This window comes from Haliotis cracherodii, unplaced genomic scaffold (assembly GCF_022045235.1).
Source record: "Haliotis cracherodii isolate W230 unplaced genomic scaffold, xgHalCrac1.p SCAF_26, whole genome shotgun sequence".
Classification (NCBI taxonomy): domain Eukaryota; kingdom Metazoa; phylum Mollusca; class Gastropoda; order Lepetellida; family Haliotidae; genus Haliotis; species Haliotis cracherodii.
In genome coordinates, this window is record NW_027266282.1 from 4,245,482 (window position 1) to 4,258,714 (window position 13,233).

Genomic DNA, 13,233 nt, shown 5'->3' on the forward strand with positions numbered 1-13,233 from the left:
GCTTCTTAGGACTGAATGTACAACAGGTAGAGTTTCAAGACCTCTTCCTGGTGCCTAGTTCAGTGAAACAGATGCCAGTTTGGTATGACTGGATGAATGGCAGGTAGAATTTCAAGACCTCTTCCTGGTGCCTAACCAATGAAACAGTTACCAGTTTGTTATCACTGGATGTATGGCAGGTAGAGTTTCAAGACCTCGCCCTGGTGCCTAGTCCAATGAAACAGTTACCAGTTTGTTATCACTGGATGAAAGGCAGGTAGAGTTTCAAGACCTCTTCCTAGTGCCTAGTCCAATGAAACAGTTACCAGTTTGTTATCACTGGATGAAAGGCAGGTAGAGTTTCAAGACCTCTTCCTAGTGCCTAGTCCAATGAAACAGTTACCAGTTTGTTATGACTGGATGTATGGCAGGTAGAGTTTCAAGACCTCGTCCTGGTGCCTAGTCCAATGAAACAGTTACCAGTTTGTTATGACTGGATGTAAGGCAGGTAGAGTTTCAAGACCTCTTCCTGGTGCCTAGTCCAATGAAACAGTTACCAGTTTGTTATGACTGGATGTAAGGCAGGTAGAGTTTCAAGACCTCTTCCTGGTGCCTAGTCCAATGAAACAGTTACCAGTTTGTTATGACTGGATGTATGGCAGGTAGAGTTTCATGACCTCATCCTTATGACGCAAATCAATGTTGTCGACTCTCTGCTGGAGCACGAAGTGAGCATAGTCTCTTCGCTGGTCCACTTCAGGGATCATCAGCATCTCCTCCTGAGTAATGGGGATTCGCTCCCTTGACGCGCTGCCTCCTGCAACGACCTTCACCTTTGTGGGGGATGTCTTTGGTCGTCCAACTTCCTTTAGTGCTTCATTGGCCTGGAAAAATGAAGACACAATGGTTTTATAGTAAATGTACCTAACAAGCCTTATTAATTTATTTATTTCTGTAATTCTTTGTAGTGTTTTAAAATTAGAATACACGCTGTCACTTCCAACTGTGTATCATTAATGATCTGGCCCAAGCCTAAGACTTCATCATACAACAAGTAGAGTTTGTCGAGTGCACTTTCAGTATGATTTCAAGGGAACACTGACAAGTATTCCATAATCAGAGTCTTATGTTCATTTAATATACTTATCCTGCATTACATATGGCACATTGTTCTGACTATCAAAGTCCTAACTGGACAAGAGTGACAATCTATCAGCATCTTCAGTAACAATTTGGCCCATCATGATCTCAGTGGCCCAAAACTATGTACGCAATCCATGTCTTCATGCATGAAGGACTGGGACCTGGACCTCACTGCTTCTATGTAGGCTATATATCCTCCACCACCATGATGGAATGGAGGGGTGGGTTGGTACAACGGCTATTCAGTTGGCCAGGCTGTTGAGTTTTAGCAAAAACATCCCAGCACAGGCCAAGATGGACGGAGCCTTATGGAGTGTCGTTCCCAGTGAACCAGAGTGATATCTAGAGCATAGAACTCCCTAACCCTGACTGCCATAGCTAGAGCTAGTAGGAAGATGGTCTTCTGTGTCAAGTGTTGAAAAGAGACCTTGTCAAGTGTCTCATAGCATTGTTGGAGGTGTTTGAGGACAACATTCAAATCCCATGGGGGAGAACAGAACTTCAACATCTGGTCCTCAAACCTGAAACTCCTTATGATAGCCTCCAACTCCTGTATCGTAGATAGCTTCTGGTAGATGAGCAACACTACCGACGGTATTGATGGTGGAGAGGTACACAGCTATAGTACCACCGTTAAGGTGTTTCTTCATTCTCAGGTGGAGCACATATTCTGTCATGAATTGCGCCATTTCATCTGTGGGGGAAACACCTTGTTGCCAACGCAGAGGCGCTGAGACCTTCCCAGTCTATGGCTAGAACATTTACGGGCCAGGCCTGAGGGTCTGGCATTGGAGACACGAACATCAGCAACTGAGTGTTGTGTCTTGTGGCAAACATGTGGATACTCGGCAGACCCAATTGATGGAACAGGAGACAGAAGCACTCTGCATGCGGCATCAATTCTGTGGGGGAGGGGCAGTCCGGCCTTAATAGTGTATTGGCTAGGGCATTTCTTCACCTAGGGATGTGTCTCGCTCTGTCCTCTAATGTAATCCTGTCTATTAGATGGTAAAAGTGGAATCTGGTTCAGAAGGGTCCATAAATGGGTCGATCCCTGTTTTCTGATGAACCAGACAACCGTTGTGTTGTCTGTGGCAATCAGCAGCTTGGCTTTGGTCAGTTGAAGAGTCCATACTGTATTGCCAGATGATGGCTTCCCGTTCCAACAGTTCCAACTCAACAAGGAGACACTGTCTAAAGTGTTCGATGGGGTTAGCCACCAATTGAAGTGTTTGGCGTAAGTGGTCGGGCAGTGTGATCAAGGTCTGATCTTGCCGGCTCTGTAGATAAGGCGCCAGAAACAGTTGTAGTGGCCTGATGATGAGCCTGCCCAGGAGGGCAGTTACTGAAGACACTGATAGATCGTCCTTCATTTCAAGTTAGGTCTTCGATAGTAAGAGCAATGTGCCATATGTAATGCAGGATAAACTAAAAGTATACCTCATTATCATCATACTAATTTACAGCATGTACCAACAGCAAAAAAATTAAAGTTATAATCAACAAAATAAACTGAAAAGTAATCATCCTAAAATTCTATTTTGAAATTTCAATCACGAAAAAAACATAATCCATGTATTACTTATTAAGTTACAGATTCTTAATGATAAACTTGCACCTGTCATTGCCCAATAGGGACAGATATAGTCAGTAGTTTAAAAGCTATGCATGGAACTGAGCCAAACTTTCAGATTTTAGCTGTTCATGGGCAAACATGGTGATATCTTAAATTTCAAGTTCCCCACAGCAATAGCCCTTTCGTGGAGCTCTCCATACTATCGCTGCCTCCAGTCAAAGACGTATATGCAACTCCCCACTGTGATTGGTAGCAACAACCCTGCTTGGAGTTGAACCCTCAAGCGATTGACCGTTATGTTTACAAACAAGTAATGACTGTTGTGACGCTGAATATTCATACCCCAGCTAAATCATTTGCTTTTTTGTCAATTTAAATTTCTATTTCATTTCAACTAACATGTAATTCGTATAGTAAATATGTAAGGGGGAGGTTGGGTGATTTTCACTTCGTCTGCAAGCCCAAACCAATCTGATCAAACAAGTTAAATTTATCTTGGAAATATCGTCAGTCGTAAACCTTAAACAAATTCACTGTGATGGCATTCCCAAAGACATAAACAAAAATATATACTTTACTACATTTGGGGTTACAGGGCAAATTTCAAGATTCTTGTAATGGCCGCGCCGACACTGATGGCAGCAATGTTATCGAGAGTTTAACAAAGGTGTCACGTGCTGGAAAGGAGCTTGACAGAATATATTTTTCATTTATTGAAATATTTTGAATTGATTTTAAGTTATCAAGCAGCTCACCCTTCCAAGTGAAATGCAAGAAATACCTTGCAAGGGTCAAATTGTATACAGTAACGTATTCACTACACATGTGAAATCACTACACATGTGAAGGAAAACCAAAGATGTTTTTAATCATTTTCATTCAAGAAACCAAGCTGATATTTTTAAAAGGATGCCACATACATCTTAAATGATTAAAAAACAACTAAATAAACTCCAACACCAAGATACCAAGCACTCTTATGCAAAATAAAATCTAAATAGAATAATACCCAAAACTTCACAAAAACACTACCCCATTACTGCATTGTAATGATTGACACTAGTACGAATAACATCTACACTACCAAAGAAATAACACCCACTGTACACCATCTGTCATTACAACACCAACACTTACCCATTCCTTCTGCATGTTAAGACAAGACACAAGTTCATACATTCATATTACGGGCTACATTGATAAGTGGAGCCAGGAATAAATAGGCAGCACTGCCTAGAAACATGCTCAGCTGGATAGTACTGAAGTAGACATCAAGTACCATGGAACATATAGGCTGTTACTTATGTTATAAATATAGTCATGTTTCCATGTTTCTGTCATGATATTGACAAATCTAGCCTCATTAGAATCAAGTCAACTTAACAAGGACTAATATAAGGGAGGTACGTAAATAACTTACCAAGAATCTTTAGGACTAGTGCTAAATTGTAAGTATTTTATTGTAGTGTGTGTAACAGTATTAAGGTATACAACTGCAAATAGCAGCATTCTGGACATTTACCCGAGGCAAAGGAGTTAGCTGACTGTAAAAGTCCAGTTTTCACCCTTGGAACTTCTGGGCTTGAATGTAGCACTACCAGTTGCTATTATGAGTTATGTCCCTTCTATGTCCCCACTACTGACCAATCAGATTCCCACTCTCATATCATAGGGTGCCCAGTCAAGATGATTTCATCGATAATAAAGAGCACCTTGAGCACCTTGATTAAAAACATGAAAAGATTTGTAAAACATCTGTTGTCCAATTGATGGTACACATGCTCTGCACATCCTGCAATCGAAAGAATTTGGCACGGTGGTTGCCATGTTGTTATGAACCGGATGTCAGTTTCGTTACAGGATTTTGACTATGCATAGACTTGTTAAAATATAACTCCATAATTGCAGCCTAGATTGGCAAGAGTGGAAACTGGACTTTTAAAGTCAGTTAACTCCCTTGCCTCGGGAAGATGAAGTGCAACTTTCTTGCATTGGCGTGGAAGGTGCTGACAGCAGTGTTTGAAATAAGCGCATTGGCTCGTGGCAGCTAGATCTTATATTGGGGCTGTAGTTTCAGATTTGTATGGGTCCTTATGGTCTGCAGTAAATTTGTGTCAATATATTTGTCACAAAAAGATGCATTTTTTTTTAAATGAGGGCCTGAAGTGTTTAGTCAAGGCCTACAGCTTCTGAATTCTGTGGGTACCGATGGCAGCCTGGTAATTTATTATATTTCAAACACTGGCTGACAGGCCAAGTAATCAAAGTTAATAGGCGATCTGAACCCACAACTGGCAGATCAGCCAAGGGATGCAACTATGCAAACAGCACCTTAGATAACTTAGTCATCTGAGCTCTCTGAATGTCTTGTTTCCGTAATATTTTACACCTTAATGTTGCCATAATTATTTTACAAATCAATCCCTAGGCAATGCAGTACATGACCTCTGGATACTAACCTAAATGGATGGTCATCACATTTTAACTGTTCTATTTTGTAAAAATAAATCATAAATTAGATATTTAAATTGCACCCTTTCCAAACTTGTGCTCAAATTCGCTTTTAGTCATAGGCTTGTGCAAACAGATAGGTTTTGAGTTGTGTCTTGAATGAGTTTAGATTATCTAGGTTTCTAATGACAAATGGAAGGGAATTCCACAGAACAGGTCTGGCTTTCTGGAAAGCTCTGTCGCCACAGCCCTTGCACGTTCTTGGAACTGTGAGTTGTACTTGATCTGCTGACTGAAGACTTCTCTGTGGCTTGTGGATGGTGATTAGTTCTTGTAGATAAGCTGGTGCCGTACAATACACTGACTTGAAGACCATGGTCAGAAGTTTGAATGTGATTAGTTGCTGCACTGGGAGCTAATGGAGACTCCTCAGAACTGGTGAGATTTGTGCATATTTGGCTGTGTGTGTATGCTGTATTAATGTTTGTCTAGGATTGATCCAAACCAGTCTAAGGCCAAATTAGTTATTGTCATGGTGCATTTCCACAAACACATCATACCCCTCACCCCAAAGTATACAGGGTGACGATTGCAGGCATTTCGCTATGGATTACAATGGCCAGTGTCATTGACTTTACTACCCAGGCCAACAGGGCTGTTTGTCTTTACTGACGACATGTCTACCAATTCAGTCTGGTTTAGCTACAATGGTATTTGTTGAAGGTAACTCTTTAAAACCAATTTCAGAGCAGGTTAAACACCTATTCGATGTAACTGACCTCCATAACCAGTTCAAAATGGAGAGCAAACAGATTGATGTTGACCTGTCCAAATCCATTAACCAACATTGACCTGTTTAGTGCACTTTTGTACCCACTCAATGAAACTTGGTCAGAATCAAATCAATATTCATTCCAGTTGTCGTCCGACCCTGATGACAGTTCATACAAACGAAGCCTACTGGTTGAGCTAATAATAGTGTTTAACAGTTTCTGTGTGATTGTTGGCACCTAAACCCACCTGAGCTGTGACAGTCATCTGATGCCAGGTTCTGGCCCTCTCCAGGTAGTCCTGGAAGTCTTCATCCAGGTTAGACTTGCTGAAAACATGAAGCACTTGTCAGATACATACTTATCTCCCTTTGCTGTGATGCCTATCCTCCATTTTCTCAACACCAGCTAAAACTAAAACTATCAAAGTGAGTGAGTGAATGTGCTTTTACAGTGTAGTAAGAAATATCACAGCCATATCACAGCAGGCTGAAAATCATCAAATCATGGCCTGGCAGGACAGCAAGAGCAAAGATCCCTGTCATCTGGACACTGACACCCAATCAGGCCGATATTGCAGTGTGACCACCAGATCTTCATTGGTTGGACAGGTGTGGTGGAACTACTCTACCCTCACAACAGGGTACTACTACCATTTGTAATGATCAAATCAGCATTTATAACTTAGTGTTTGCCCAATTTAGAACAGTTCTCATTTTATACCATGATGTATAAACAGATGTATCTCTCTGTCTGTCAAGCAAAAGGAGGAGCATTTACAGTGAGATGTAACAAAGGTTATATTTTACAACAAATCCATTGAACTGCCCCCATTGTTGCCCCACAAGACAAGCCTGTGAAGTGGCACGTGTTTCCCTTCTGCTGCTGTACCTGCGAGCCAGCCTCATCTTCTGCGTCATCTCCTCCTCACGCTCCACGGTGCTGTGCCACGGCGTGCTCATACGCAGCTGCAAATAAAGTTATACATCGCCCAGTCGTCAGATACATATACTGGCAACAGAAGCAGAATTTGGTCATGACAATGGAGGGATTCAGGTCTTTCAGGATTCAGAAGTTTGAAAAATGTTAAAAAATAGTTACCATGATTAAAACACAATACAAAATATATCATATAGTCTTATTCTATGCCCATGAATGACATGGAAATCATTCAATAACAAACGCATTATAACATTGCAAGCTCTGACTCCTAATCCACCTGTGTGTGACATGGCCACTTGGTCTCACCTGGTTTCTGGGCAGGATGAGGGGAGTGAGTGATGGCAGCTTGATGTTGTCCAAGCCACTGTAGTGGTTCTGGAGAGACACAAACACATGTAACAGACTCACACAAGTACTGTAGGATGTCACAAGGAGGGAGGGAGAAGGTGTGTGGACTGGAGATCAGCTGTAATTAACAATAAAATGACTGTTATAATTGGAAAGACTGAAGGTCCCCAGTGCCACATGCTTGTTGTGTTCGTACAGGCTGCCTAACTGTCTGGGACTGGGGGACCGGCTGAGGAGGTTGATGTCCGGTCTGGACACAACCTACCTGTCTGTAGGGAATGGGGGGGTGTACAGTACCTACCTGTCTGGGACTGGGGGGTGTACAGTACCTACCTGTCTGGGACTGAGGGTGTGTACAGTACCTACCTGTCTGGGACTGAGGGTGTGTACAGTACCTACCTGTCTGGGACTGAGGGGGTGTACAGTACTTACCTGTCTGGAACTGAGGGGGTGTACAGTACCCACCTGTCTGGGACTGAGGGGGTGTACAGTACTTACCTGTCTGGAACTGAGGGGGTGTACAGTACCTACCTGTCTGGGACTGAGGGGAGTATACAGTAACTACCTGTCTGGGACTGAGGGGGTGTACAGTACCTACCTGTCTGGGACTGAGGGTGTGTACAGTACCTACCTGTCTGGGACTGAGGGTGTGTACAGTACCTACCTGTCTGGGACTGAGGGGGTGTACAGTACTTACCTGTCTGGAACTGAGGGGGTGTACAGTACCCACCTGTCTGGGACTGAGGGGGTGTACAGTACTTACCTGTCTGGAACTGAGGGGGTGTACAGTACCTACCTGTCTGGGACTGAGGGGAGTATACAGTAACTACCTGTCTGGGACTGAGGGGGTGTACAGTACCTACCTGTCTGGAGAGACGGGGGGGTGTGTGTACAGTACCTACCTGTCTGGGACTGGGGGACCGGCCGAGGAGGTTGACATCCAGTCTGTACAGTAGCACCTGGCTCTTGTGGCAGCTGACAGCCAACAACAGCTGCAGCAGGGATGTCAACAGCTGCCTGGGGACATCAGAGTGATCATCAACATTATAAGGTTAAGGATAAGATCCATGTTTTATTCAACACATCTCTACAGCAAGATCTGACAAACACTCCCTTGGAAGTCACGTCAGTTGAACAGCGAGCAAGTCTAAAGAAAATTCTTATTCCATTATTTAATAAAAGTAACTGAAACGACACGGTGTAAAGTTTAACATAGCACAGCAATTATTATTTTTATTTAGAACCTCAAGTTCATCCTTCTGCCATTACGGGAGGTAACTCTATTAGTTCTTGTTCTATTTATAGCGTATCATGATCTCAGGAACTTAATATTCAAGAATCGTGTGTACCTAAGTATTGATGATAACCCTAATCCCAATGCTTTGCACTCTCATACTGATAGTGTAGAAGCTTCCTGATTAGCTGAAACGTCACCTGACATGATCCCTATGTTTTTAAGATTGGTTCCCCCTCATCACTATACACATATCACAGTACACAATACATGCATCTACTTATCAAAAAACATTGTTAAGTTTTTAGCATTTGCAATAATGATTGTTTATATTTCTTAATTATACTTCATAGCTGATTATCAATGTGGTCAAAGGACAAGTCTGTTCAAACCATTAACCACTGGAAAACCCTCATTTTGAAGAGAGGAATTTCAGAAAATATTTTGGCTTAGTCACTTGAATTACTTTAACTGTAGCACAAACATGTGCTGTGAACAAGCTCCAAGCTGTCTTACCCGTTGGCTGGCACCTTGTTGAAGTTGAGCAGGAGACCAATCTGGTGGAATCCTGCTGACGTCAGCAGTTTCTTCACCTTGGTGTTCTGCCACAGAGGTCGCACTGACAGGTCAGTGACCTTGAGCTGAAGCTCCGGAGCATGCCTGGTGATGCTCATCTGTACAAAGAGAATTTTACAACATTCATTATTTTATTAATCACTCCCAGCAACCAATGTCCACAAGAACCAACCGCCAAGACTTTACAGATAGGCTGGTAACTTCACTGAAACTGTACCATATCATCATTCATAACAAAGACAAAATTTCATTGTTTTAACTCTGCAACTTCAGTGAGTGAGTGAGTGAGTTTGTTGTATAACACCGCACTCAGCCATATTCCAGCTATATGACAGCAGTCTGTAAATAATCGAGTCTGGACCAGACAATCCAGTTATTGACATCATGAGCATCAATCCACGCAATTGTGTATGATAACATGCATCATCCAAGTCAGCAAGTCTGACCACCCGATTGCTATGGTTGCCTCTTACAACAAGGCTGCTGAAGACCTATTCAGTCAGTCAGTCAGTGAACTGATTAGAAACACTGCAAATTATGTTGGAATCATTCCATGGAAATCGTCCAGATTAACAAATTTCCAGATAAAGGAATAACTGGAGTGTTGAACCTTTGTATTCACATATGATAATAATAAATTAACTTATATAGTGCCTGACTTTCAACTAAAAAAGTTGTTCAGCGCTGCAATGGCAAATAGGCTTCTCTGAAGAGATAAGTCTTCAAAGAAAAACTGCAGATGTCAGAGTGAGTGGAAGATCTGAAGAAGAGAGGTAGTGAGTTCCACAGAGTGGGAGAAGAGACTGAGAAAGATCGTTCACCCAATCTTGTTAATGGGGTCTGGTACAGCTAAATACATTTGATCATCAGAGCATAGTCTGCAACTAGGCCTGTAAACTGAAATTGAGTTTGAAGATACTCTAGATACTGTGGATGTTGACTGGCGTTGTAGGTAACGTTAAGCAGCTTGAACTTCATCCGTTGTTTTACTGGCAACCAATGAAGACTCTGCAGAACAGATGTTATGTGATACGGGCTGCAGTGTTCTGCACACGCTGCAAGAGGGTAACTGCAGCTACACCATGTAACAAAGCATTACAATATTCTAGCCTAGACAGAACATAGCTGTCGACAATTTTCTTGGTGGTTCCAGCATCAAGATATTGACGGACTTCCAATGTTCCTAAGGTACATTTCCAACATTTCCAACAAAATCATCCGGAAGGTGGTCTTTCAATACTACAGGGTGCGGACATACTCGATGACTGGCCTCTACAAGCTACTCACCAGGTCGACCAGCAGTGAGATGTGATCCTGTTGGAGGGGTAGGATGTCACACAGGGTCTGGCTGCACTCTGAACTCCCAACAATGTCTGCAGTCAAACATCACATGTATCATGTTAGTGCTGTCACAATACCCAGTCCCCATGTATCATGTAGTGCTGTCACAATACCCCTCCCCATGTATCATGTAGTGCTGTCACAATACCCAGTCCCCATGTATCATGTAGTGCTGTCACAATACCCAGTCCCCATGTATCATGTAGTGCTGTCACAATACCCAGTCCCCATGTATCATGCAGTGCTGTCACAATACCCAGTCCCCATGTATCATGGAGTGCTGTCACAATACCCAGTCCTCATGTATCATGTAGTGCTGTCACAATACCCAGTCCTCATGTATCATGCAGTGCTGTCACAATATCCAGTCCCCATGTATCATGTAGTGTTGTCACAATACCCAGTCCCCATGTATCATGTAGTGCTGTCACAATACCCAGTCCCCATGTATCAATACATATTGAGTCACAATACTAAATTGGCCCCATTTTGAAAATTCTCCATATTCCATGTGGCCTTGCTACCACCAGTGGTTGATATCAACCAGTTTGTGTAAAAACTTGCATGACTGGTTAAGACAATACTAGGCACCAGGAAGCACTTTGAAATCTCAAAACTTCATAAACATTACTTAGTGAAAATTGGTACAGAATTAAACATGAATTGATACACGGGAGTATCATGTATTGTATCATCAGGGGTAAATTTGTGATGCCTCAATACTTAGGACACATTACTACCCTAATATCATAATTAGCGCTTAATATACACTGCACACATGGCATTTAATCAGATTCTTTTTTAAAGAAGTGTCTCCACTTATTTTTTAGGGCCACCTACTGACCATGATTTTTCACAAAATATCTGTAAACAAAAAAATAGAAAAGTCTGGCCTAAAATTCTTCGGACACTCCCTGCAGAAAAGTCCCTTAAAACACACATTAATAGTTTCTAGGCAAATCACAGACTACAGGGTAGCCTGCTAAATGAACAGAAGTCCAGTGCAGATCAACTCGTGGTTGATAGAGTGAGTATCAATCAAGCTTTCAGAAAAACTGACACACAAACAGCAAAGATTTGGTCTTCTAATCCCATCCTATAATTATCCCCACACAACTCTCAGTATAGAAAACCAATCTCACTTTATAATTTTTAATGGCTTTATATGACCACTGTAGGCCCTGGACCTCTTTCCATGAAGTGATCTTAGCGTAACAACTATCGCAAGCCTATGTTGAAGTTACATGGGAGTTACGATCACCTAAGCCCTAAGATTGCTTTGTGGAAGGAGGCCCTGTTCTACTACAAAGCTACTTGTCCCCACCGGTGAGGGCTCTGAGGGCATCATAGGCTGGTATCAGCATCTCATCCTTGTTCCAGTGAGGGTAGACGATGTAGGGCTCAGACAGAGAGGCTCCCATCGCCTGGAAGTGGAAGCCCAGCATCGTCAGCAGCGACACACTCCCCTCCCCCTTGGTCAACTCAACTGACAGCTGAGACGTCTGTTTGTTGTTATCCTCCGTGTGAAGACGCTTCAAGGCAGCATCCAGCTGGAAACACAGGGCAGTTTCAGTCATTTGTTTTGGTTTTGTTTGTTTGTTATTCTACATCACACTCAGCAATGTTTCCACCATAATATGGCAGCCTGTGAATAGTTTGGACCAGACAAACCAGTGATTGATATCATCAGCAACATCCTGCATTATCTGGGCACAATGACATGTAGTATCCCGCCTGACACTGATCGACAATTGCAACACCATAATATGTACAGACAGATTCTGTCTCTGATTCATTTTAAACTAAATCCTGAGCCGGTAATGTCCAATCTCATTAAAATCGGATCTTAGTCGTCGCTACCAGTACACAAAGATCTGAGGACATCCCATTACAGGTCACATCCCATTACAGGTCACATCCCATTACAGGTCACATCAGAACGACCATTCGCGATCTTTGACTGACAAATTTAAATGACTACAGAAAGTGGTCTCACCATTTGTGTGTCACGTACAATCCCATATTTTGGTAAGCGATGTTCTGATTGAACAGCTGAAAGGTCGTTCTGACTTAAACTGTAATAGGATGTCCTCAGATCTTTGTGAAGTGGTAGTGACGACTACGATCTGATTTTAATGAGATTGGGTATGCCTTGTTTTTACACCAAAAATATTTGCAAGGGACATTGCCCAAAATGTCAGGATCATAAAAGTATCAGGATCATAAAGTTCATAAATTTATCATTTAATCAAATGGAACTGCAAGCCAGCAGGTCAACTAAAATGAAACATGTACATTTACTGACCAGGTCAATGAGAGCCAGCAGGTCAACTACAATGAAACATTTACAGCTACTGACCAGGTCTATGAGAGCCAGCAGGTCAACTAAAATGAAACATTTACATTAACTGACCAGATTAATGAGAGCCAGCAGGTCAACTAAAATGAAACATATACAGCTACTGACCAGGTCAATGAGAGCCAGCAGGTCAACTAAAATGAAACATTTACAGCTACTGACCAGGTCAATGAGAGCCAGCAGGTCAACTAAAATGAAACATTTACATTAACTGACCAGATTAATGAGAGCCAGCAGGTCAACTAAAATGAAACATTTACATTAACTGACCAGGTCAATGAGAGCCAGCAGGTCAACTAAAATGAAACATTTACAGCTACTGACCAGGTCAATGAGAGCCAGCAGGTCAACTAAAATGAAACATTTGCATTTACTGACCAGGTTAATGAGAGCCAGCAGGTCAACTAAAATGACACATTTACATTTACTGACCAGATTAATGAGAGCCAGCAGGTCAACTAAAATGAAACATTTACAGCTACTGACCAGGTTAATGAGAGCCAGCAGGTCAACT

At 42.2% G+C, this 13,233-nt stretch overlaps 1 protein-coding gene across 1 annotated transcript in view; it reads right to left on the reverse strand.

Annotated features, from left to right (window-relative positions):
• Nucleotides 1-328: 328 nt before the first annotated feature.
• The window catches only part of LOC139473021 (tetratricopeptide repeat protein 28-like), a 31,366-nt gene continuing 18,461 nt past the window's right edge, over nt 329-13,233 (reverse strand). The window contains exons 12-19 of the mRNA XM_071255526.1: nt 11,685-11,910; nt 10,307-10,392; nt 8,960-9,117; nt 8,064-8,226; nt 7,168-7,206; nt 6,811-6,887; nt 6,170-6,248; nt 329-863 (exon numbers count right to left, since the gene is read on the reverse strand). Of these exons, the coding sequence (XP_071111627.1) occupies nt 621-863; nt 6,170-6,248; nt 6,811-6,887; nt 7,168-7,206; nt 8,064-8,226; nt 8,960-9,117; nt 10,307-10,392; nt 11,685-11,910 (1,071 nt within the window). The 3' untranslated portion in view covers nt 329-620. The remainder of the gene's footprint in view (nt 864-6,169; nt 6,249-6,810; nt 6,888-7,167; nt 7,207-8,063; nt 8,227-8,959; nt 9,118-10,306; nt 10,393-11,684; nt 11,911-13,233) is intronic.